The 22,740-nt window shown below is 43.5% G+C and overlaps 4 protein-coding genes across 8 annotated transcripts in view; 1 reads left to right on the top strand and 3 right to left on the bottom strand.

The window, feature by feature from the left end:
- The window catches only part of LOC119027489, a 61,724-nt gene that overhangs the window by 22,447 nt on the left and 16,537 nt on the right, over nt 1-22,740 (bottom strand). The window lies entirely within an intron of this gene.
- LOC119027487 (myosin-9-like) lies at nt 15-21,624 on the top strand. Of its 2 annotated transcripts, XM_037112724.1 has the most exons (3): nt 19-1,067; nt 16,381-16,384; nt 20,435-21,624. In XM_037112724.1, the coding sequence occupies exons 1-3, from the start codon at nt 51-53 to the stop codon at nt 21,010-21,012; spliced, it is 1,599 nt and encodes a 532-aa protein (XP_036968619.1). In that variant the 5' UTR covers nt 19-50; the 3' UTR covers nt 21,013-21,624. The 2 variants fall into 2 exon arrangements, with proteins under 2 accessions (XP_036968620.1, XP_036968619.1); XM_037112725.1 differs by lacking the exon at nt 16,381-16,384 and having other exon boundaries at nt 15-320; nt 20,041-21,624.
- LOC119027492 lies at nt 2,709-6,334 on the bottom strand. The gene is made up of 5 exons (XM_037112739.1): nt 5,149-6,334; nt 4,725-5,054; nt 4,505-4,546; nt 4,117-4,361; nt 2,709-3,427 (listed from the first exon to the last, which is right to left on the bottom strand). The coding sequence occupies exons 1-5, from the start codon at nt 5,192-5,194 to the stop codon at nt 3,323-3,325; spliced, it is 768 nt and encodes a 255-aa protein (XP_036968634.1). The 5' UTR covers nt 5,195-6,334; the 3' UTR covers nt 2,709-3,322.
- Nucleotides 12,912-17,346, bottom strand: LOC119027499. The gene is made up of 7 exons (XM_037112761.1): nt 17,275-17,346; nt 15,003-17,157; nt 14,566-14,907; nt 14,319-14,369; nt 14,127-14,237; nt 13,968-14,002; nt 12,912-13,253 (listed from the first exon to the last, which is right to left on the bottom strand). The coding sequence occupies exons 2-7, from the start codon at nt 15,046-15,048 to the stop codon at nt 13,149-13,151; spliced, it is 690 nt and encodes a 229-aa protein (XP_036968656.1). The 5' UTR covers nt 15,049-17,157; nt 17,275-17,346; the 3' UTR covers nt 12,912-13,148.

The following is a 22,740-nucleotide window of genomic DNA, read 5'->3' on the forward strand; positions in this document are numbered from 1 at the left end:
ATAAATGTAGGACCTGACTTTATAGATTCATTTGTAACCAGACCGTCACCATGAGAGGAAGGAAAAGCAGAAAAGACTGCGGTACCGAAGAAGGAGGCAGGATGAGAGATCGCTCTCGGGGAAGGAGAAGAAAGAGAAGCGTGAGCAAAGAGGACACAAAGGCCCAGCAGAGTGGGGAAAAAATGGCCGAGAAGAAGAAAGAGACTAAGAAGGTTCTAGAAAGTACCACGACTTCGGATCAAACCCTAGCTGACAAGCCGAAAGAGGACACCAAGGAGGTCGCCTCTGCCATTAAAAAGACAGGGACTCCTCTGGAGATGGTGCGCCACTGCTGGCAGCTAGACACCTGGCTGCTGGACGAGACGGACGAATCCAAACCTCTCTTTGAGGATCAGATGGAGGAGCAGATGGACAAGGAAAGTACATCCCTCATTCAGGCCACCAAGGGCTGCAAGCAGACTGTGCAGGATATGCAACAGGAAGAAGAGGAGCCTGTGAAAAGACCCCAGGCTTCCCATCGAGTCCAGAAAGGAGGACAGAACAGAAAGGAAACCAGGAAGATCGCAGCTGCCCTGAAAAAGGCAGAGGATCTTCTGGAGACTGAGCGCCTCTGCTGGCTGCAGGAGAAACTCTCATTGCTGGAGGAGATGGAGAAATCTGCAGCTCTCTATGAGGCTCAGCTGGACGAGCAGAAATGCAAGAACAAAACCCTCGCGGCTGCTCTGAAAAACGTTGAGCAGAAGCTGGAGAGTCATCAGGTTGAGTGGCAGGAGGAAAAGAAATCCCTCATTCAGGCCACAGAAGGCTTCAAGAAGACTCTTCAGGATATGCAACAGGAAGCAAAGGAGGCTGTGGAAAGATCTCAGGCTTCCCTTCAAGCCCAGCTCGAGGAGCAACGAGAGGAAACCAGGAAGATCGCAGCCTCCCTGGAAAAGGCAGAGGATCTTCTGGAGACTGAGCGCCTCTGCTGGCAGCAGGAGAAAATCCCCCTGATGGAGGAGATGGAGAAATCTGCAGCTCTCTATGAGGCTCAGCTGGAGGAGCAGAGATGCAAGAACAAAACCCTTGTGGCTTCTTTACGGAATGTTGAGCAGAAGCTGGAGAGTCATCAGATGGAGTGGCAGCAGGAAAAGACATCCCTCATTCAAGCCACCGAGGATCTCAAGAAGACGCTGCAGGAAAAGGAGCAGGACTGGGAGGAGAAAGAAAGCTCCTTGAGGTCCCAACTGGAAGATCTCCTGAGCAAGAAGAAGAAAAAGAAGAAGTGGTACAGATGGTTCTTATGTTTGGCCTGATTCATGTTCAGGAACTGTGACTGAATCAAACACACGCCTGAGCTATAGGTGGTTTTCCCCGGGTGCTCCGGTTAGCCAACCTTTATTAAAGAAGAAATTCTTTAATAAAAACTGAAAAAAAAGTTCAATTAGTTCAGGCGTGTGAAACCGGGTACCGGTTCCTGATCTGGGTCTTACTTTCTATACTTCTAAATGAACCATTAAAATGTCCATTAGTCTTTGCACCATCCACGCCAAAAGGATCGCCATTGGCCGGTCGAGATCACAACAACACAAAGGCTCTTTTAAGAGCCACCTGACAACACCAGACTATACAGTATCAGTAGAACCAGTACCCATTCCTGATCTGGGTCTGCAAGGGACTCCATCTAAGTTTTCAACGCTAATTGTACTTTGCCGCTGAAATGGTGAGCTTTGAAGGCTTTCTTCTGTGAGCCAGTCACGTCACCATGGCAACTACAGGAACCACGCCACCCCACAGCGACAAAGCGATAAGATGGCTAACCACTTGTACACCTAGTAATACTAGTTCTAAGAGTATCTTTTGATTTTAATCCATGTAGCTACATTTGTTTTCGTCATAATTTGAACCAGAATAAAACAAGCCAAAGGCATTTCTTAACAGAACATTATTGTATATCATGAGTTACTTATTTCATCAAATGGCTATAACAGCTTTCAACCTCTCCTTGTCCCTCATACTTTGAGCTACAGACAACATTCCAACTTTTAAAGAGGAGTAACAAGACTATTCAGAATCAGAAATCCTTTAATGTCCCGCAGTCAGGGAAATGTTTGTCGCAACAGCAGAATATTATAAGAACAGAAAATAATGAGGCCCCTGCATTTCTATAAAATTCATTGCGGTTCTCCATGCATCCACCAAACCCTATACTATCCCACTCCTCCCAGTATCCTGACTCCACTGTGTCTCATGTAACTTTGTGCTCCCCTTTCCAGCCTCCTGAATATGTACCTGCCTTCACCCTTTCCCTTTCCCATTCTGTCAACCCTCCCCAAAATTCCTTGTCACTTCTGTCTGGACTTGCTACCTTTGCCTCTATGCTTACATATAAACTTTTAAAAGTAAAACCACTGACTTGACCTGCTGACCCTGCACAAATGTGTCTGACCAAAACCTGATGGTCTAAGATGGACAGAGAGTACACCAAGGGGGTTTTCACTGTTCTATTTAATGTACCATGTCGTGCATGGCTTACCTTCATGATAATTAGAAACAACAATGTGATGCACACTCTTATGCTCTGGTGTCTCAATGGGTCTGGTGCCTCATCCACTCACTTGGAAAAGGTAGGAGGAAGCTGAAACCCTGCAGTGGTGTCAGTTGTGGTCACAGCCTGGCTTAACCAGCTTCGATCACCCCTTCAAGTAAGCATGCAAAGATCCAGGATGGGTTGTGTGTTTGACCAGTATACCCTCTTCCTTGTCTTTTGCTGGGATCAGGAGGAGGATCAGACCCTCTTCCTTGTCTTTCACTGAATGAATTTTACTTTTAATACATTCTGTTTTTAAGTCATAGCACATATTTTCATGCTATGCTATCATAGTTAGAATATTCAGTGTTTATATTGTTGTCCTGTATAACCTCTACACAGCTCCAGAGACTAGTTTTTTTCTCAGTCAGAATTCGCTGCTTCATTTCAGATTCTTTTATTAGAAAGCTTTGATCTAACAGGCATCAAGTTTTTCACCCCTGTTGTGCTCAGACCACATTGTGCTATCTCTTCCTGTCAAACTAGTGATGTGTGCTTCACTCACTCCTCCACTGTCAGAGACCTTAATCTACCTCTCACTATAACGCAACCTGGGCAGTCATCATTGTCGTTACTGGTTCCTCCATCAAAACATACCAGTTGTAGGAAGACACTTACAAATGGATGAACACATGATCTTTATTGCGTAAGAAAACAGCTTGGCTGGAATGGTAACTGCTGTCACCAACATGGCATACAAAAGCTCAAAGCATTTTCATATAATAGAGCGTCAGCTCCAGTTGCCTCCTGAGTCTATCGGGTTGAAGCATAGATAACATTTGGCTCCTGCTGTCTTCTTTTTGCTTTCGGTCGAATTGTCACTGCTGCGTAGTTCACGTCATCATCACGGCCCACATTCTATGAAAAGAGTATTAACAGTCTTAATATGGTGACTCAAATATAACCCCTTCTAAATGAACTTTAGCTACAAATGCTACACTGTTCTTTGTAAGACTACCTTAAATTCATACTTTAAGGAGAACGTTTGTTGTGCTGGAAGCTGGTCGTTAATGTTACAAACACCATTTCTAAACTAAAGTCAGCTACTGTTGCTCTCTGTTAATGGATCAGAGAGGGGAACTGATATGAGGCACTTGACAACGTGCAGGAAGACACATCCTTTGGACTGGCAGAAAACAAACAAACAAATCATCCACAGGCTTGTATAGGCAACCAAGAGTGACGTGGGCACGGCCTTATTTTCACATCACACTACAATCTGCTCACATATGGCCAATAAAAAGTGAATACTACATGTAAATTTCTTCAAATTGTTACTCAGAGCTCCTTCAAAGGATTGTGACAAATAAATTCACCATGCGGGACATTTTATATGCCAAAAATAAACTTGTTAGTGCTCTCTAGCAGACCTCAAATGTAATTTAGACTAATCAGTCAATATTCTTGGCAAATATATATAGTACATATATAAAAATAAAGTGATTTGTAAGTGAGAAATGAATGTGAGCCCAAACAATACAGTTCTGTCTGTTTTTCATTTTTGCAATACAATATATAAAACTATATAATACTAAATTTGGACTCACCTCGTGTTGCTCTGGATTCTGGTTTTCCTTAAGAGCTATGTGACAAAAAGAAAACATCTGGTCAATTTTCCAGCATATTGACAAAATGTAAAAAAATTTCCACTGGCAACAAGACATAGTAACTGAAAAAGTACCTGTCTGAAGTTTCCTGACTTTAATAACCAGACCGATGATGACCAGTACGAGGACAACAGTCAGAGCACCAAGGATCACACTTGTCAGCATTGCTATTCCATCAGACTCTCCTACAAGAGAGATCATTAAGTTAGAATCTAATTTTAACTTGAATGTTTTGAGACAAATTCGAACTAAAAATTGAGGTTTAATTGTTTCATCTTCAAACATGTCATAGTCTGCAAAATGAAAGAAATCTTCAGTAGAATCTCACTTTTATATCCGCTGTCCTCGTCACCAGGTGGCTCATTGCTGCCTTTTAAAGAAAAATAGTACGGATAGAAGTAGCCTTTTTGTTTTTACAGATTTACATCTTGATTAAATTTAGCCAACGTTTTAATAGCCACTTTGTTTTTTGTGTTGTAATAAGACAATTATGGAAACACACAATACATATAAATGAACAACGAATGAAAAGACTAGAATGACCTTACCTTTGACATTTAAACGTGTGACACTGAAAGTGAAATTTCCACCAGTGTAAAATCCACAGAAATACAGTCCTGCATCAGATTTAGCCACAATATGGATTTTGAGAGAGACAATGTTGTTGCTGCTTCTCATTTCAAATCTCCCATTTTGATATCCTTCGAAGTATTTAGCTTCATTAGAGTGGATCATGACAGAGACACAGCTGACCTCGGTTCTGTCGACCAGTCTGAACCAGAATATCACCTCACCATTGTTGTTGCACTGTAGTGTGACTCCTTCACCAGGCTGAGCCTCCACAGTCTGAGACTGAGAGACTGAGGCAGAGATCCAGCCTGAAACAAACAGCAGATAACAAACATGAAACATGAACATATCCTTTAAATAAATGTTTAAATTAGTAAACAGTAATATAATGGCAATACTCACTAAAGCTGCAGAGAGTCAAAGCTGCTATCAAGGTGAAGTTCTTCATGGCGCGTGTGGCTGTAACTCTGCAATGTCCGCAACTGAACTGTGCTCCAGTGCTTTCAGGGCGCTTTCAACCGAAGAGGTGGGGTGTTTTTTAAGTTGCTTATCCTGTTCATCAAACTGCCCACAAACACGCTTTCAGGAAGAAAACGTGCTGACGCAGAATGTTAAGACATTCTTCAGATGGTGTTATCTTTTGAAATACAATAGAAGTTTTTGATACGTACAAATGACACATCAAAACTTTTATGCAAGTTCTTCAAATCTAATCCCATCATCCGGTACAAAAGTTACACACAACTTTTGTCAGACCAGGCAATAAAAATGATCTCATCAGCTCATTAGATGGTTGTCTGTATATTTAAAGCTTACATTTTCGTGTAAGTTGTCCTTATGGTTCCTTCCATTTCAGACAGTTGTGTAGAAGCAATTTTCATTCACCGCCTTGTGGCCATGACTGTATCATCACCAGTGAACCAAATGGAGGTGGTTCCACACAGGGAAACCTTTTTCTGTCCTAGTATAAGGTGGTACATGCTGGAGGTGGTATCTTTGTTTTTGCTGGGCCGACTTAAGCTAGTGAAATTAATTTCAGATTTTAACCAGCTTTTTTAAAAGAAATTGTTATACAGTCTTTTATAGTAGTAGCTGATATTGATTGTTTCCATTAACACAGTATGGTATGCTTTACCGTAAAGATGTTTCCAACACTTTGATACTGTACCTACCATATTGACAGCAGAGGAGTGGTTTGCTCCCCTCGTAACTTTAGCCACATCTTTCCAGTGTGAGGCCGCAACATCTAAAAACAGAGCCATTAACCTGGTGGAGGAACCATCTGCATCCTGATTTGTTTCCCACTTAGCTCATTTTTCCGAAGCTTTGCCGCCAATGGCATTATCCATCCATCCCCCAGATGCCCTCAGGATTTCCAGACCAGTCATTCCAGACTCCCCTGCATCTTCCAATTTCTGCTCCCAGTCTGTAGCCACTGTATCATTAGAGCCTGGGCTGCCTCCCACTTAATTAGCCTCTTGCCTTCTCCTCAGTTGGCTATCCACTGGCCTGCTAGCGTCCTGCCTGCACATCAGTTACCCAGCCCACCTGTGAAGACTCCTGGTGGATCTTCTGTTGTTGGGTTCTCTCATCTAGCCTCCAGAGTGGTCCCATCTAAGATGTAACACTCCAGATAAGACCTTCATGACAATTAGAAACAACAACGTGATGCACACTCTTATCCTCTGGTGTCTCAATGGGTGTGGTCGCAGCCTGGCTTAACTGGCTTCCAGCACCCTTTAAAGTAAGCATGCAAATAGAATGCAGGCCAGTGAAGCTATCCAGGCAAAGATCCAGGATGGGTTGTATGTTTCACCAGGAAATATCCAGAGTAGGCCCCAGGGAGTGGCCCGGGAGTCACTGACAGACCAGCTCGTGTGGGGAGCCAGCCAGCCAGCCAGCCGGCAACAAGTGTCATGTTCCTCGATAAAAAAAAAAAAAAAAAAGCATTTGATGTTGTTTTGGACCATAATCATACAGTAATCATTAACCTGAACCCTTAAGTAGCCTATGGTAAAATAATTACAGCAGTAGATAGCATTGATACAATAAAATTTGGCCGGCCAATTTGCCAGGCTGTTAGAACTGAATGACACTGACTGTCTATACCATGAGTAAACTACTAGAGGGGAACATAATTACAACAATAAGCCCATTTCAATAAAAATATCATTTAAAAATAGATAAATAACAAAGCTAACTATATAGTGTGTAAAAACTTAACCCAGAACATTTATCAAAATGAAAACAAAACTGAAAATAGCAAACTGACATTTGAAAACTAAAAACTTGAAATGTGAAAAATCCTGGCAAGCCCACCAACTTGGACATTCACTTGGTTTAGTCAACTCAAGAACCTTTCCTGTCTTTACATTTTTTGTCAGTCAGTCAGTCAGTCAGCATTTATGGGCTGGGTTGAAGTGGTTGATGTTAACAATCTGGGTGTCACAGTTCACTCTGGAGTCCCCTCTGGAAGATACATGCTGGCCTATATGGCCAACATCATCAGATTCTTGTCTGCTGGTGATGGCTAAACCCGAACGACCACCAAATAGGTCTGTAATTTTCTTACTTGTTGCTGCAACTTCCTTAAGGGGTTTCTTCTTTTTTTTTTTTTTTATCTCTAAGCTTTTAAACATGTTTTTGGGCATGTTTTGTATGCTCCATCTGCCCAGACAGCGCTGGCTCTCAATCCACCAAAGATACTGTGCACCGTTAGCGCAGTGTGATTGACAAGTGACAGCTGCAACAGCCTGAGGAAATGGGTGGGACTTACCCACATGGACAAAATGTTATTGGCTATCAGCATAGGCAGTGATACGTGAACACAGGTATAGCCTATCACAACAATAGCCGCTCGACCCAGCCCCCTAGCAGACCTCAATGCTGTTTGCTGTTGTGATAGACATTTTTCCCCCTTTCTTTTTCTTTTTCTCATGGCCCGGCCCACCAGGGAAATCCCTGGTGTCCCAATGTGCCAGTCCACCCTTGGTAGGCCCTCATCCTTGTCTTGTGCTGGGATCAGGAAGAGGATCAGACCCTCGTCTTTTGCTGAATGAATTTTACTTTAAGACAGTCTGTTTTTAATTCAGAGTCATAGCACATATTTTCATGCTATACTATCATAGTTAGAATATCCAGTTTTTAGATTTATTTTCTGTATAACTTCTACACAGCTCTAGGGATCAGGGTTTTTTCTCATTCAGAATTCGCTGCTTCATTTCAGACTCTTTTATTAGAAGGCTTTGATCTAACAGGCCTCGAGATTTTCCCCTCCGTTGTTCTCAGACCACACTGTGCTGTCTCTTCCTGTCAAACTAGTGATGTGTGCTTCACTCACTCCTCCACTGTCAGAGACCTGAATCTATCTCTCACGATAAAACAACCAGGGCAGTCATCATCGTCCTTACTGGCTCCTCCATCAAAACATGCCAGTGATAGGAAGACACTTACAAATGGATGAACACATGATCTTTATTGAATAAGATAAGAGTTTGGCTAGAATGGTAACTGCTGTCACCAACATGGCATACAAAAGCTGAAAGCATTTTCATATAATACAGCATCAGCTCCGGTTGCCTCCTGAGTCTATCTGGTTGAAGCATAGATAACATTTGGCTCCAGCTCTCTTCTTTTTGCTTTCGGTCGAATTGTCACTGCTGCGTAGTTCACGTCATCATCATGGCCCACATTCTGTGAAAACAGTATTAACAATCTTGGGTGACTTTATGGTGACTTAGAGGAACTTAATTCCCTCAAATATAACCCCTTCTAAATGAACTTATTTCCAAATGGTACAATGTTCTTAGTAAGACTCACTTAAATTCATACTTTAAGGAGAACCTTTGTTGCGCTGGAAGCTGATCGTTAATGTTGAAAGCACCATTTCTAAACTAATGTCAGCTACTGTTGCTCTCTCTTAATGGATCAGAGAGGGGAACTGAGACGAGGCACTTGAGAACAGGAATAAAGACTTATCCTTTGGACTGGCAGAAAATCAACCAAAGTCGTTCACACATAAATCCAGAGTCCAGCAGCATCAAACAGTTTAAACAAGTCATCCACAGGCTTGTATGGGCAACCAAGAGCGACGTGGAAGGTATCATTTTCACATGATGTTACAATCTGCTCACATATGGCCAATAAAAAGTGATTAATACATGTAAATTGCTTCAAATTTTTACTCAGAGCTCCTTCAAAGGATTGTGACAAATACATTTACTGAGCGGGACATTTAATACTCCAAAAATAAAGTTGTTAGTGCTCTCGGGGGGACCTAAATCATAATTTGGCAATTTCTGGACTAATCAGGTCATATATAGACCTCATAGATCCAAATATATACACTACCTATATACAAATACACAAGACAATGCGGTCTGATACAATACAATCTGTTCTGTTTTTTGATTTGGCTCTATCAAACAATATACAGTAAACTGAACTAAACTAAATTGAAATTGTATTCACCTCTCTTTGCTCAGGATTCTGGTCTTCCTTAACAGCTATGTGACACAAAGAAAACATCTGGTCAGTTTTCCAGCATACTGAAAAAGTTAAAATCATTTCCACAGGAGACAAGATGGAGTCAGTAACTGAAAAAGTACCTGTCTGAAGTTTGCTGACTATCACAACCAGACCAATGACGACCAGTACAAGGACAACAGTCAGAGCACCCAGGATCACACATGTCAGCATTGCTATTCCATCAGACTGTCCTATAAGAAAGTTAATATGGGCTCAGTATTACTTACTGAATCTGGCTGAACTATTTGGCCTGGAAATAATTGATAACTTGGACAATGAAAGAAATCTTTAGGAGAATCTTACTTTTACCCTCCCTGCCATCATCATGTGGCTCATCGCTGCCTTTAACAAAATAAAGATAAAAGTTGTCTTGATTTAGTTTTGACAGATTTACATCAGAATTATTAAAAAAAGACTTTCTTGCATACAGGATGTTGTTTTCAGAAAATAAATACAATTATTGTACAATATCAGCAAAAAAGAGGAAATGGAACAGCGATAACTAAAAGAGAAAAAGACATTGATCTTACCATTAACTATTAAATGTATGGGGGTCAAAATTGGAGTGCCGTCTATTACAAATCCACAGTAATACAGTCCAGAGTCAGATGAATCCACTTTTTTGATGTTGAGAAAGACAGTGGAGATGTTGGATTTCATTTCAAATTTCCCTTCTTCATATCCATCACAGACTGTAACTTTGCCTCCATATCTATAGATGACAACAACACAGCTGATCTTGGTTCTGTTGACCAGTCTGGACCAGAATGTTTGAGTATCATAATTTGAAATGTTGTTGCACTGCAGTGTGACTTCTTCACCAGGCTGAGCCTCCACAGTTTGATACTGAGAGACTGAGGCAGAGATCCAGCCTGAAACAAAAGCAGATAACAAAAAAAAGATTGTGAACATTTTCATTTGGATAAATGTTTAAACAAGTGAACAGTAATTCATTCCCAATACTCACTAATGCTGCAGAGACTCAAAGCTGCTATCAAAGTGAAGTTCTTCATGGCGCGTGTTGCTGTTACTCTGCAATGTCCGCAACTGAGCTGTGCTCCAGTCAGGGTGCTTTTAATGCAAAGAGGTGGGGTGTGTCTTAAGTTCCTTATCCTGTTCATCAAACTGACCACAAACCTGCTGCCAGGAAGAAAAGCGTTGACGCAGAATGTTATGTTTTTCTTCTGATGGTGGTATTTTTATTATACAATGTAAGATTATATAAGAATGTCAAATGTAATCTAGTCATCCAAAATAAAAAAAGACACACAATTTTTGTTTGACCAAAGCAATAAAATTATGCTGATCATCAGATGGTTCATAGGTTTTCCTTATTTTTCCTTCCATTTCAGACAGAGGAAAACCTTTCCTTGTCTTATAAGGTGGTAAATACTGGAGATGGTATCGGAGGTGTTTTTGCTAGGCTGATTTAAGATGATTTTAATTACAGAATTAACTAGATTTTTAAAAAGTAGAGGTTATAGAGAGTTTAATAGTAGTAGTTGATGTTGATTGTTTCCACTAACATAGTATGGCATGCTTTACTGTAAAGGTTCTGGTTTTTAACACTTTCATACATGCCATATTGAGAGCAGGTGAGTGGTTTGCTTCCCTTGCAGCTTTAAAATTTGACAGTTCCTTCAACCACAGATGCGCTTTTCTTCTGAATGTAGTCGAAAGAGGGTGAGGCCGACACATCTAATAAGAAAAGCCATCAACCTTGCAGACTCTGCTGGTGGAGGACCTATCTGCATCCTGATTTGATCCCAACTCCGTTATTGTTGTGATTTTTTTCTGCTGTTGCCATTCTCCATCTGTACCCCAGGTCCTCTCAGGTTTTACTACCAACTTTCAGTAGACATTTCAGACTCCTCTGCATCTTCCAATTTCTGCTCCCAGTCTGTGGCCTCTGTATCATCAGCCACAGGCCTTTCTCCCATTTAGCTAGCCTCAGTATCATCTCCTCTCGCCTTCCTCTCATTTGGCTCGCCACTGGTCCACTACCCTCCGGCCTGCACCTCAGTTACTTAGCCTGCTGCCTGTCTCCCTCTTTGCAGGCTCCTTCTGGATCTCCTGTTGTTTGGTTTTCACTACCCTCCAGAATGGTCCCATCTAAGTGGCTACCCGCCACATCAGTCCTGTTCATGTCACAGGCAGACTACCCTCCAGATAATTTCCACCCATCTGCCCTGCCTACTGGTTGTAGTCCACCTCAGAGTTCCCTGCAGCCTCCTCCTGCTTTCCAGTTGCACAGCTGCCCACCTGTGGTCTCCTGCTTCTACATCTTTCAGAACCAAGGCCCACCGTACTTGACATTCTGGCATTCCTAGTGACTTGAAGCGATGTCCGGACCCAACCCCTTGATGAAGTGGCACTGTTACAACGGCTGCCTCAGTCCTGTTGTGCTGATTCTCCCACTCTCGACCACAATCCCATTCCAAGAGTCCTCTGCATTCCCTGATGCTCCCAGACTTTCGCGCCCCTCCCAGTATCCCGACTCTCACATGCACCAATATCCCCAAATCTGAGTCTCGTGTTACTTTGTGCTCTGCTTTCCATCTTGAATATGAACCTGCCTGCACCCTTTTCCCTTTCCCATTCCTGTTAATCCCAGAGATTCCTTGTCACTTCTGTCTGGACTTGCTGTCTTTGCCTGTAAGCTTATATATCAACTTTTACATGTAAAACCACTGCCTTGACCTGCTGACACTGTCTGCCAGGTTGTCTGCCTTTGTGTCCTTCCATTTGCTGCTTCGTACAGACTCCTTGACTCATACATGAATGTGTCCACACAGAGCCTGATGGTCTAAGATGGGCAGAGAGTACAGCAGAAGAGGAGTGGCTGTTCTATTTCATTTAATATGTACTACATGGCTCACTTCTATGACAATGAAAACATCATATTGATACACACTCTTATCCTCTGATGTCTCAATCAGTCTGAAAGCAGAAACCCTAGAATGGTGTCAGGAACATGAGTGCTGATTCAAACATTTAGGCTCAAGGTCACACACTTCTATACACAGACGTACACACTTAAAAGAGGAACAAAGATTCAAACAGCTTGGGCACATAACTTGATTGTGTCTGATAGCTGAGAGGCGTCTTAAAATACCATGAGGAGAATGTTTGACTGAAGACCAGTGATGACGTCAAGCTGAGCTGTTAATTCCTGGCACTATTTTGAACTCAAACCGGATGATATTAGTTCCTACCAGTGAGAATGTGTGCGTTAGTTCTGACAGGATAAAATATTGAGAGCAGCTTGGGGTAGCTCGGTCTGTGTGTTTATTTCAAGCCAAACCGACAGTAGTGACTGAGAATATTGTCAGAATATCAAGTTGTACTACAGGCAGCAGTTTGTCTCTATGATCCTCTCGCTCTTCTGTGACTACATGTTTGTCCTCGTTACTGTGATGATAAAGGTTACACTGCTTTGTAGAATGTGTAGACTACAATATAGTACAGTATTGAGTATATTTAAGATATCATTTAGAGAATATTGTAAATCCAAGAGGAAACTGACAGTTCTTTAATCTAATAGGCCGCAAGATTTTCACCTCACTTGTGCTCAGACCACACTCTGCTGTCTCTTCCTGTCAAACAAGTGATGTGTGCTTCACTCACTGCTCCACTGTTGCAGACCTTCATCTATCTCTCACTATAAGACAGTTGGGGCAGTCATCATTGTCCTTACTGGCTCCTCCATCAAAACATACCAGTGGCAGGAAGACACTTACAAATGGATGAACACATAATCTTTATTGCGTAAGAAGAGAGTTTGGCTAGAATGATAACTGCTGTCACCAACATGGCATACAAAAGCTGAAAGCATTTTCACATAATAGAGCGTCAGCTCCAGTTGCCTCTTGAGTCTATCTGGTTGAAGCATAGATAACATTTGGCTCCAGCTCTCTTCTTTTTGCTTTCGGTTGAATTGTCACTGCTGCGTAGTTCACGTCATCATCATGGCCCACATTCTGTGAAAACAGTATTAACAGTCTTAATATGATGAATCAAATATAACCCCTTCTAAATGACCTTAAGTTACAAATTATACAATATTCTTAGTAAGACTCCCTTAAATTCATACTTTAAGGAGAACCTTTGCTGTGCCATTGCTAAACTAATGTCAGCTACTGTTGGTCTTTGTTAATGGATCAGAGAGGGGAACTGAGACGAGACATGTGAAAACGTCAATAAAGACTTATCCTTTGGACTTGCAGAAAATCGACCAAAGTCATTCACACATGAATCCAGAGTCCAGTAGCATTAAACAGTTTAAACAAATCATCCACAGGCTTGTATAGGCAACCAAGAGAGAGGTGGAAGTTATAATCTTCACATCGTGCCACAGTCTGCTCACATATGGCCAATAATAAGTGACTAATACATATGAATTGCTTCAATTTTTTTCTCAGCGCTCCTTTAAAGGATTGTGACAAATACATTTACTGCGCGGGACATTTTACTTGCCAAAAATAAACTTATTAGTGCTCTCTAGTGGACTTCAAATATCATTTGGCAATATCTGGACTAATCATCTGATATATAGACCTCATAGATGAAAATATACACTACCTACATACAAATACACAAGCCAATGTGGTCCGATACAATACAGTTCTGACTGTTTTTCGGTTTGGCTCTATCAAACAATATGCAGTCAACAAAAGTATCAAAAGTGGAATCACCTCTCTTTGTTCTGGATTCTGGTCTTCCTTAACAGCTATGTGACACAAAGAAAACATTTGGTCAGTTTTCCAGCATACTGACAAAAGTTAACATGATTTCCACTGGAAACAAGACGGAGACAGTAACAAATAAGTACCGTAGTAGTATCGAAAAAGTACCTGTCTGAAGTTTCCTGACTTTCACAACCAGACCAACAATGACCAGTACAAGGACAACAGTCAGAGCACCCAGGATCAGACTTGTCAGCATTGCTATTCCGTCAGAGTCGACTACAAGAAAGTTAATATAGGCTCAGCATTACTAACTGAATGTAGCTCAACTATTTGACCTGGAAATAATTGAAAACTTACTCTTACTCTGACTTTCACCTTCCCTGCCATCATCATGTGGCTCATCGCTGCCTTTAATAAAATAAAGACAACCTTTGTTTTGATTTTGTTTTGACAGATTTCCACCAAAATGAAAAAGAGAAAAAGAAAAAAAAGACTTTCTTGCATACAGGATGTTGTTTGCAGACAATAAATAAAACTGTACAATAAAAGCAGAAAAGAGCGATCTGAACAGAGAGAACGAAAGAGAAAAAGACAGTAATCTTACCATTAACATTTAAATGTATGGGAGTGAAAACTGGAATGCCGTTTCTGAAAAATCCACAGTAATACAGTCCGGAGTCAGATGAATCCACTTTTTTGATGTTGAGAAAGACAGTGGAGATGTTGGATTTCATTTCAAATTTCTTTTGTTCATATCCATCACAGACTTTAAAGCTGCGTCCATAATTCAACTGAACGACAACGCAGCTGATCTTGGTTCTGTTGACCAGTCTGGACCAGAATGTTTGAGTATCATAATCTGAAATGTTGTTGCACTGCAGTGTGACTTCTTCACCAGGCTGAGCCTCCACAGTCTGATACTGAGAGACTGAGGCAGAGATCCAGCCTGAAACAAAAGCAGATAACAAAAAAAGGAGCGTGAACATTTTAATTTGGATAAATGTTTAAACAAGTGAACAGTAATTCATTCCCAATACTCACTAATGCTGCAAAGACTCAAAGCTGCTATCAAAGTGAAGTTCTTCATGGCGCGTGTTGCTGTTACTCTGCAATGTCCGCAAATGAACTGTGCTCCAGTGCTTTCAGGGCGCTTTCAACCGAAGAGGTGGGGTGTTTTTTAAGTTGCTTATGCTGTTCATCAAACTGACCACAAACATGCTTTCAGGAAGAAAACGTGCTGGCGCAGAATGCTCTTCAGATATTCTTCAGATGGTTTTATTTTATAAAAATAACACCAATAGAAGAACAATAGAAGTTTTTGTGACATACAAATTACATATCAGAACTTTTATGCAAGATCTTCAAATTTAATCTCATCATCCAATGTAAACGATACACACAACTTCTGTTAGATCAGGCAATAAAAATGTTCTCATCAGATCATCTGATGGTTCTGAAGTTGTTTGTGTGTTTAAATCTTACATTTTTGTGTAAGTTGTCCTAATGTTTCCTTCCATTTCAGACAGTTGCGTAGAAGCAATTTTCATTCACCGCCTTGTGGCCATGACTGTATCATCACCAGTGAACCAAATGGAGGTGGTTCCACACAGGGAAACCTTTTTCTGTCTTAGTATAAGGTGGTACATGCTGGAGGTGGTATTTTTGTTTTTTCTTGGCTGACTTGAGCTAGTGAAATTAATGTCAGATTTTAACCACATTTTCAAAAAGTAACGGTTATACAGCCTTTTATAGTCGTAGCAGCTGATATTGATTGATTCCATTACCACAGTATGGCATGCTTTACTGTAATGATGTTTCCAGCACTTTTATACTGTACATACTATATTGACAGCAGAGGAGTGATTTGCTTCCCTTGCAACTTTAGCCACATCTTTCCAGCGTGAGGCCGACACATCTAAAAACAGAGCCATCAACCTGGTGGAGGAACCATCTGCATCCTGATTTGTTTCCCGCTTAGCCCATTTTTCTGAAGCTTTGCCGCCACTGGCATTATCCATCCATCCCCCAGATGCCCTCAGGATTTCCAGACAAGTCATTCCAGACTCCCCTGCATCTTCCAATTTCTGCTCCCAGTCTGTAGCCACTGTATCATTGGCCAAGTTCAGCGGCTGCCTGTGACCACCAGGACTGTTAGGAGATGGTCACAGGAGACCATTGAGGATTTGCAGGGCTGCTTTGAACTAACTGACTGGGAGTTGCTCTGTGATTCGCATGGGGAGGACCTTGATGATCTCACGGACTGCATAACAGGGTACATCAACTTCTGTGTGGACACTGTTATTCCTCCAGTGACCTTACACTGTTTCCCCAACAACAAGCCGTGGGTCACCAGAGACATTAAGGTCCTGCTGAATGAGAAGAAGAGGGCCTTCAGAGATGGTGACAGGGAGCAGATGAGGCGGGTCCAGGGGGAGCTTAAGGAGAGGATCCAACAGGGTAAAGACAGCTACAGGAGGAAGCTGGAACACAAACTCCAGCAGAACAACTTGCAGGAAGTGTGGAACGGCATGAGGAGCATCACTGGCTACAAACCACCTGGAAGCCAGACAACGGGGGGGGTATTGAACGTGCCAACGAGCTGAATCTGTTCTTCAATAGATTTGACGAGAGGGCTCCGAACTACCCCTCCCCCAGCTTCTCCACATCCACCCTCCTCCAAACCTCTGGCCCTGCTGTCCCCCCTCCCACACAGCTCTTTCCGGACTTCACCCTACCTGTCCTCTCTACCCCACCATCATCTCCCCCCACCCCCACCAACACACATGGCACACTGACGTTCACAGCAGAGCAGGTGAGGAAGGAGCTGTGCAGACTCCGCCCAGGCAAGGCAGCAGGTCCCGATGGTGTCAGCCCGAGGGTCCTCAAAGCATGTGCATCCCAGCTGAGTGGAGTCCTGCAGCACATCTTCAACCTGAGCCTGAGTCTGCAGAGGGTCCCTGTGCTGTGGAAGACATCCTGCCTGGTTCCGGTACCGAAGAAGACGCGTCCCAGCACCCCCAACGACTACAGACCGGTGGCACTGACGTCCCACCTGATGAAGTCTCTGGAGAGGCTGATCCTCTCACTTCTTCGGCCCCTGGTCAGCTCGTCACTGGACCCTCTTCAATTCGCCTACCAGCAGAAACTAGGAGTGGAGGACGCCATCATCTTCCTGCTCCACCACGCCAGCACCCATCTGGACAGATCAGGAAGCACTGTGAGAATCATGTTTTTTGACTTCTCCAGTGCGTTCAACACCATCCGGCCTGCCCTGCTCGGGAGCAAACTGACAGCGATGCGGGTGGACCCTCACCTGGTTTCCTGGATCACGAACTATCTGACAGGTCGACCACAGTATGTCAGACTGCAGGACGGTGTGTCTGACACTGTGGTCAGCAGCACCGGGGCACCACAAGGAACTGTTCTCTCACCATTTCTGTTCACCCTGTACACCTCGGACTTTCAGTTCCGCTCTGAGACCTGCCACCTGCAGAAGTTCTCGGACGACTCTGCAATTGTTGGCTGTATCAGTGAGGAGAAGGAGGAGGAGTACAGGGGCGTTGTGGACTCCTTCGTCGAGTGGTGTGAGAATAACCATCTGCATCTTAACACCACTAAGACAAAGGAGCTGGTGGTGGACTTCCGCAGGAGGAAAGCCGCACACACACCTGTCTCCATCAACGGTGTGACTGTTGAGGTGGTCCAGGATTACAAATACCTTGGAGTCCACCTGGATAACAAACTTGACTGGGCCAAGAACACAGAGGCTGTGTACAAGAAGGGCCAGAGCCGACTCTATTTCCTGAGGAGACTCAGGTCCTTCAATGTCTGCAACATCATGCTGAGGATGTTCTACCAGTCGGTGGTAGCCAGTGCCATCTTTTTTGGGGTTGTGTGCTGGGGCAGCAGGCTGAGGGCAGCAGACGCCAACAAGATCAGTAGGATCATCAGGAAGGCTGGCTCCATCCTGGGGGTCCAACTGGACTCTTTGGTGGTGGTGTCTGAGAGGAGGATGCTGTGCAAATTGCATAGTATCCTGGACAACAACATTCACCCTCTCCACCAGGTGCTAAACTCACACAGCAGCACCTTCAGCAGCAGACTCATCTCACCCCGATGTAACACGGAACGCCTGAGGAAGTCTTTTCTCCCTCAGGCCATCAGACTGTTTAATGCATCCACATCTGGTCGCAGGAGGGACAGTGGAGACACTGTCACCTGAGCCAAATCAAATCAATATCATTCCCTATCACTTCCATCACTTATTGAGTGTGCACTGGACTTAGTAAATTGCTGCTATTTCATGCTGCTGCTAAATTTACTATTTTTATCTCCTTATACCACTTGTCACTTTATTCAATCTTATTGTGTACTTTTTTATTTCAGTTTTATGCTGCTCACTGTTGGTTTGCATTCTGTGTACTTAGTAACTGTTTATTTTGTTTATTTATTACTTTACTACTATTTATAACTTTGGTATTCCTTTCTCACTTTGTTTTACTACTGTTGCACAACAATTTCCCTCGGGATAAATAAAGTTTTCTTGAATCTTGAATCTTGAATCTTGAATTAGCCTCTTGCCTGCACATCAGTTATCCAGCCCACTGCCTATCTGCACCTGTGCAGCCTCCTGGTGGACCTTCTGTTGTCGGGTTCTCTTGGCTTACCTCCAGAGTGGTCCCACCTAAATTGTAACACTCCAGATCAGTCATGTCTATGTCACAGGCATCTGGACCACCCTCCAGAGAAACTCCTCTCATCTGCCCTGCCTTCTTGTTGTAGTCCATGTTAGAGTTCCCGGCAACATGCTCAAGCAGTCTCCTCCTGGTCTTCAGATGCACAGCTGCTGACCTGAGCTCTGCTGCTACCCAGACCCACTCTACTTAACGCGGGTACACACTACAGGATAATCGGGATGATTTTCATCCCGATCTCTTCCTTACGATCAATGCCAGCCAAGGCCCGATTATCTGATGTTTGCAAATGACATCGTGTCCTCCAACTCGTGCTGTAAGGCATACAGCCCACACTCTCGCCTTCTCCATGACTTTTCCCACAGTTGTTTTGTTTTGTTTTTGTTTTTTTCAGCCTAAAACAACCACCACTGCATCTTCCGCTTCGTCCACCATGTTTGTTTAAACTGAAGTCACGTTTGACCATGCGAGATTTGTAATATTGAGCCTGAAGAACCTGATACTCTGCTGAAGAATTAGTTAGTGTGTGGTGTGCACTACGGAGAACGCCACACACTATAAGATCAGCAGAGAGAGATCTTGTGCGATCTGTCTTTTGTTGTCATCAAGTGTGTGGTCTCCTAATCTGTGAAGGTTTGAAAAATCCTGTAGTGTGTACCTGCCATCAGTATTTTTTTGAACCAAAACAATCATTCTGCTATAGCAACAGAAAGAACAACATCAAAGCAGAAATTCTAAGGAGAAGTCCCGGTGATGTCATGAATTTTAGAATGTTCAGATGCTATAAATACAGGACCTGACTTTATAGATTCATTTGTAATCAGACCGTCACCATGAGAGGAAGGAAAAGCAGAAAAGACTACGGTACCGAAGAAGGAGGCAGGATGAGAGATCGCTCTCAAGGAAGGAGAAGACAGAGAAGCGTGTGCAAAGAGGACACAAAGGCCCAGCAGAGTGGGAAAAAAATGGCCGAGAAGAAGAAAGAGACTAAGAAGGTTCTAGAAAGTACCACGACTTCAGATCAAATCCTAGCTGACAAGCCGAAAGAGGACACCAAGAAGATCGCCTCTGCCATTAAAAAGACAGGGACTCCTCTGGAGATTGAGCGCCACTGCTGGCAGCTAGACACCTTGCTGCTGGACGAGACGGACGAATCCAAACCTCTCGTTGAGGATCAGATGGAGGAGCAGATGGACAAGGAAAGTACATCCCTCATTCAGGCCACCAAGGGCTGCAAGCAGACTGTGCACGATATGCAACAGGAAGAAGAGGAGCCTGTGAAAAGACCCCAGGCTTCCCATCGAGTCCAGACAGTAGGACAAAACAGAAAGGAAACCAGGAAGAGCGCAGCTGCCCTGAAAAAGGCAGGGACTCCTCTGGAGATGGAGCGCCACTGCTGGCAGCTAGACACCTGGCTGCTGGACGAGATGGACGAATCCAAACCTCTCATTGAGGATCAGATGGAGGAGCAGATGGACAAGGAATGTACATCCCTCATTCAGGCCACCAAGGGCTGCAAGCAGACTGTGCAGGATATGCAACAGGAAGAAGAGGAGCCTGTGAAAAGACCCCAGGCTTCCCATCAAGCCCAGCTTGAGGGGAACAGAAAGGAAACCAGGAAGATCGCAGCTGCCCTGAAAAAGGCAGAGGATCTTCTGGAGACTGAGCGCCTCTGCTGGCTGCAGGAGAAACTCTCATTGCTAGAGGAGATGGAAAAATCTGCAGCTCTCTATGAGGCTCAGCTGGATGAGCAGAAATGCAAGAACAAAACCCTCGCAGCTGCTCTGAAAAACGTTAAGCAGAAGCTGGAGAGTCATCAGGTGGAGTGGCAGGAGGAAAAGAAATCCCTCATTCAGGCCACAGAAGGCTTCAAGAAGATTCTTCAGGATATGCAACAGGAAGCAAAGGAGGCTGTGGAAAGATCTCAGGCTTCCCATCAAGCCCAGCTTGAGGAGCACAGACAGGAAACCAGGAAGATTGCAGCTGCCCTGGAAAAGGCAGAGGATCTTCTGGAGACTGAGCGCCTCTGCTGGCAGCAAGAGAAAATCCCCCTGATGGAGGAGATGGAGAAATCTGCAGCTCTCTATGAGGCTCAGCTGGATGAGCAGAAATGCGAGAACAAAACCCTTGCGGCTTCTTTAAGGAATGTTGAGCAGAAGCTGGAGAGTCATCAGATGGAGTGGCAGCAGGAAAAGACATCCCTCATTCAAGCCACAGAGGATCTCAAGAAGACGTTGCAGGAAAAGGAGCAGGAGTGGGAGGAGAAAGAAAGCTCCTTGGGGTCCCAACTGGAAGATCTCCTGAGCAAGAAGAAGAAAAAGAAGAAGTGGTACAGATGGTTCTTATGTTTGGCCTGATTCATGTTCAGGAACTGTTACTGAATCAAACACACGCCTGAGCTATAGGTGGTTTTCCCCGGGTGCTCCGGTTAGCCAACCTTTATTAAAGAAGAAATTCTTTAATAAAAACTTTAAAAAAAAGTTCAATTAGTTCAGGTGTGTGAAACCGGGTACCGGTTCCTGATCTGGGTCTTACTTTCTATACTTCTAAATGAACCATTAAAATGTCCATTAGTCTTTGCACCATCCACGCCAAAAGGATCGCCATCGGCTGGTCGAGATCACAACACAAAGGCTCTTTTAAGAGCCACCTGACAACACCAGACTATACAGTATCAGTAGAACCAGTACCTGTTCCTGATGTGGGTCTGCAAGGGACTCCATCTAAGTTTTCAACGCTAATTGTCCTTTGCCACTGAAATGGTGAGCTTTGAAGGCTTTCTTCTGTGAGCCAGTCACGTCTCCATGGCAACTACAGGAACCACACCACCCCACAGCGACGAAGCGATAAGATGGCTAACCACTTGTACACCTAGCAATACTAGTTCTAAGAGTATCTTTTGATTTTAATCCATGTAGCTACATTTGTTTTCGTCATAATTTGAAACAAAATAAAACAAGCCAAAGGCATTTCTTAACAGAACATTATTATATATCATGAGTTACTTATTTCATCAAATGGCTATAACAGCTTTCAACCTCTCCTTGTCCCTCATACTTTGAGCTACAGACAACATTCCAACTTTTAAAGAGGAGTAAAAAGACTATTCAGAATCAGAAATCCTTGAATGTCCCGCAGACAGGGAAATGTTTGTCGCAACAGCAGAATATTACAAGATACAGAGCAATGGCAAAATAAATTGGGCATGTATTCAGCTTTTTAAGATCTTTCACGAATCAGTTGAATCAGTTTTGGTTTAAATCAGTTTAAGTTTTAAGGATGTAGTGCGTACCCGCCAGTAGTTTTCCAGCATCCTGAATGAGGGGGCACCTATAGCTCAGCGGGTAGAGAGGTCGACTAGTGAGCTGGTTCAAATCCCAGCTCCGGGCATGTCGAAGTGTCCTTGAGCAAGATACTGAACCCCACATTGCTCATCAGTGTGGGCCCTGCGATGAGCTGGCGACTTGTGCAGGGAGTACCCTGAGACCACAAGTGGTGCGTCAGTCCTGTCCTGCTTATTCTGCCTGTCTCAACCACATTCCCATTCCATGAGGCCCCTGCATTTCTATAAAATTCATTGCGGTTCTCCATGCATCCACCAAACCCTATACTATCCCACTCCTCCCAGTATCCTGACTCCACTGTGTGTCTCATGTAACTTTGTGCTCCCCTTTCCAGCCTCCTGAATATGTACCTGCCTTCACCCTTTCCCTTTCCCATTCTGTCAACCCTCCCCAAAATTCCTTGTCACTTCTGTCTGGACTTGCTACCTTTGCCTCTATGCTTACATATACATTTTTAAAAGTAAAACCACTGACTTGACCTGCTGACCCTGCACAAATGTGTCTGACCAAAACCTGATGGTCTAAGATGGACAGAGAGTACACCAAGGGGGTTTTTAACTGTTCTATTTAATTTACCATGGCGTGCATGGCTTACCTTCATGATAATTAGAAACAACAACGTGATGCACACTCTTATCGTCTGGTGTCTCAATGGTTCTGGTGCCTCATCCACTCACTTTGAAAAGGTAGGAGGAAGCTGAAACCCTGCAGTGGTGTCAGTTGTGGTCACAGCCTGGCTTA

The sequence above is a fragment of the Acanthopagrus latus genome, chromosome 10 (genome assembly GCF_904848185.1).
Source record: "Acanthopagrus latus isolate v.2019 chromosome 10, fAcaLat1.1, whole genome shotgun sequence".
In the NCBI taxonomy this organism is placed as follows: domain Eukaryota; kingdom Metazoa; phylum Chordata; class Actinopteri; order Spariformes; family Sparidae; genus Acanthopagrus; species Acanthopagrus latus.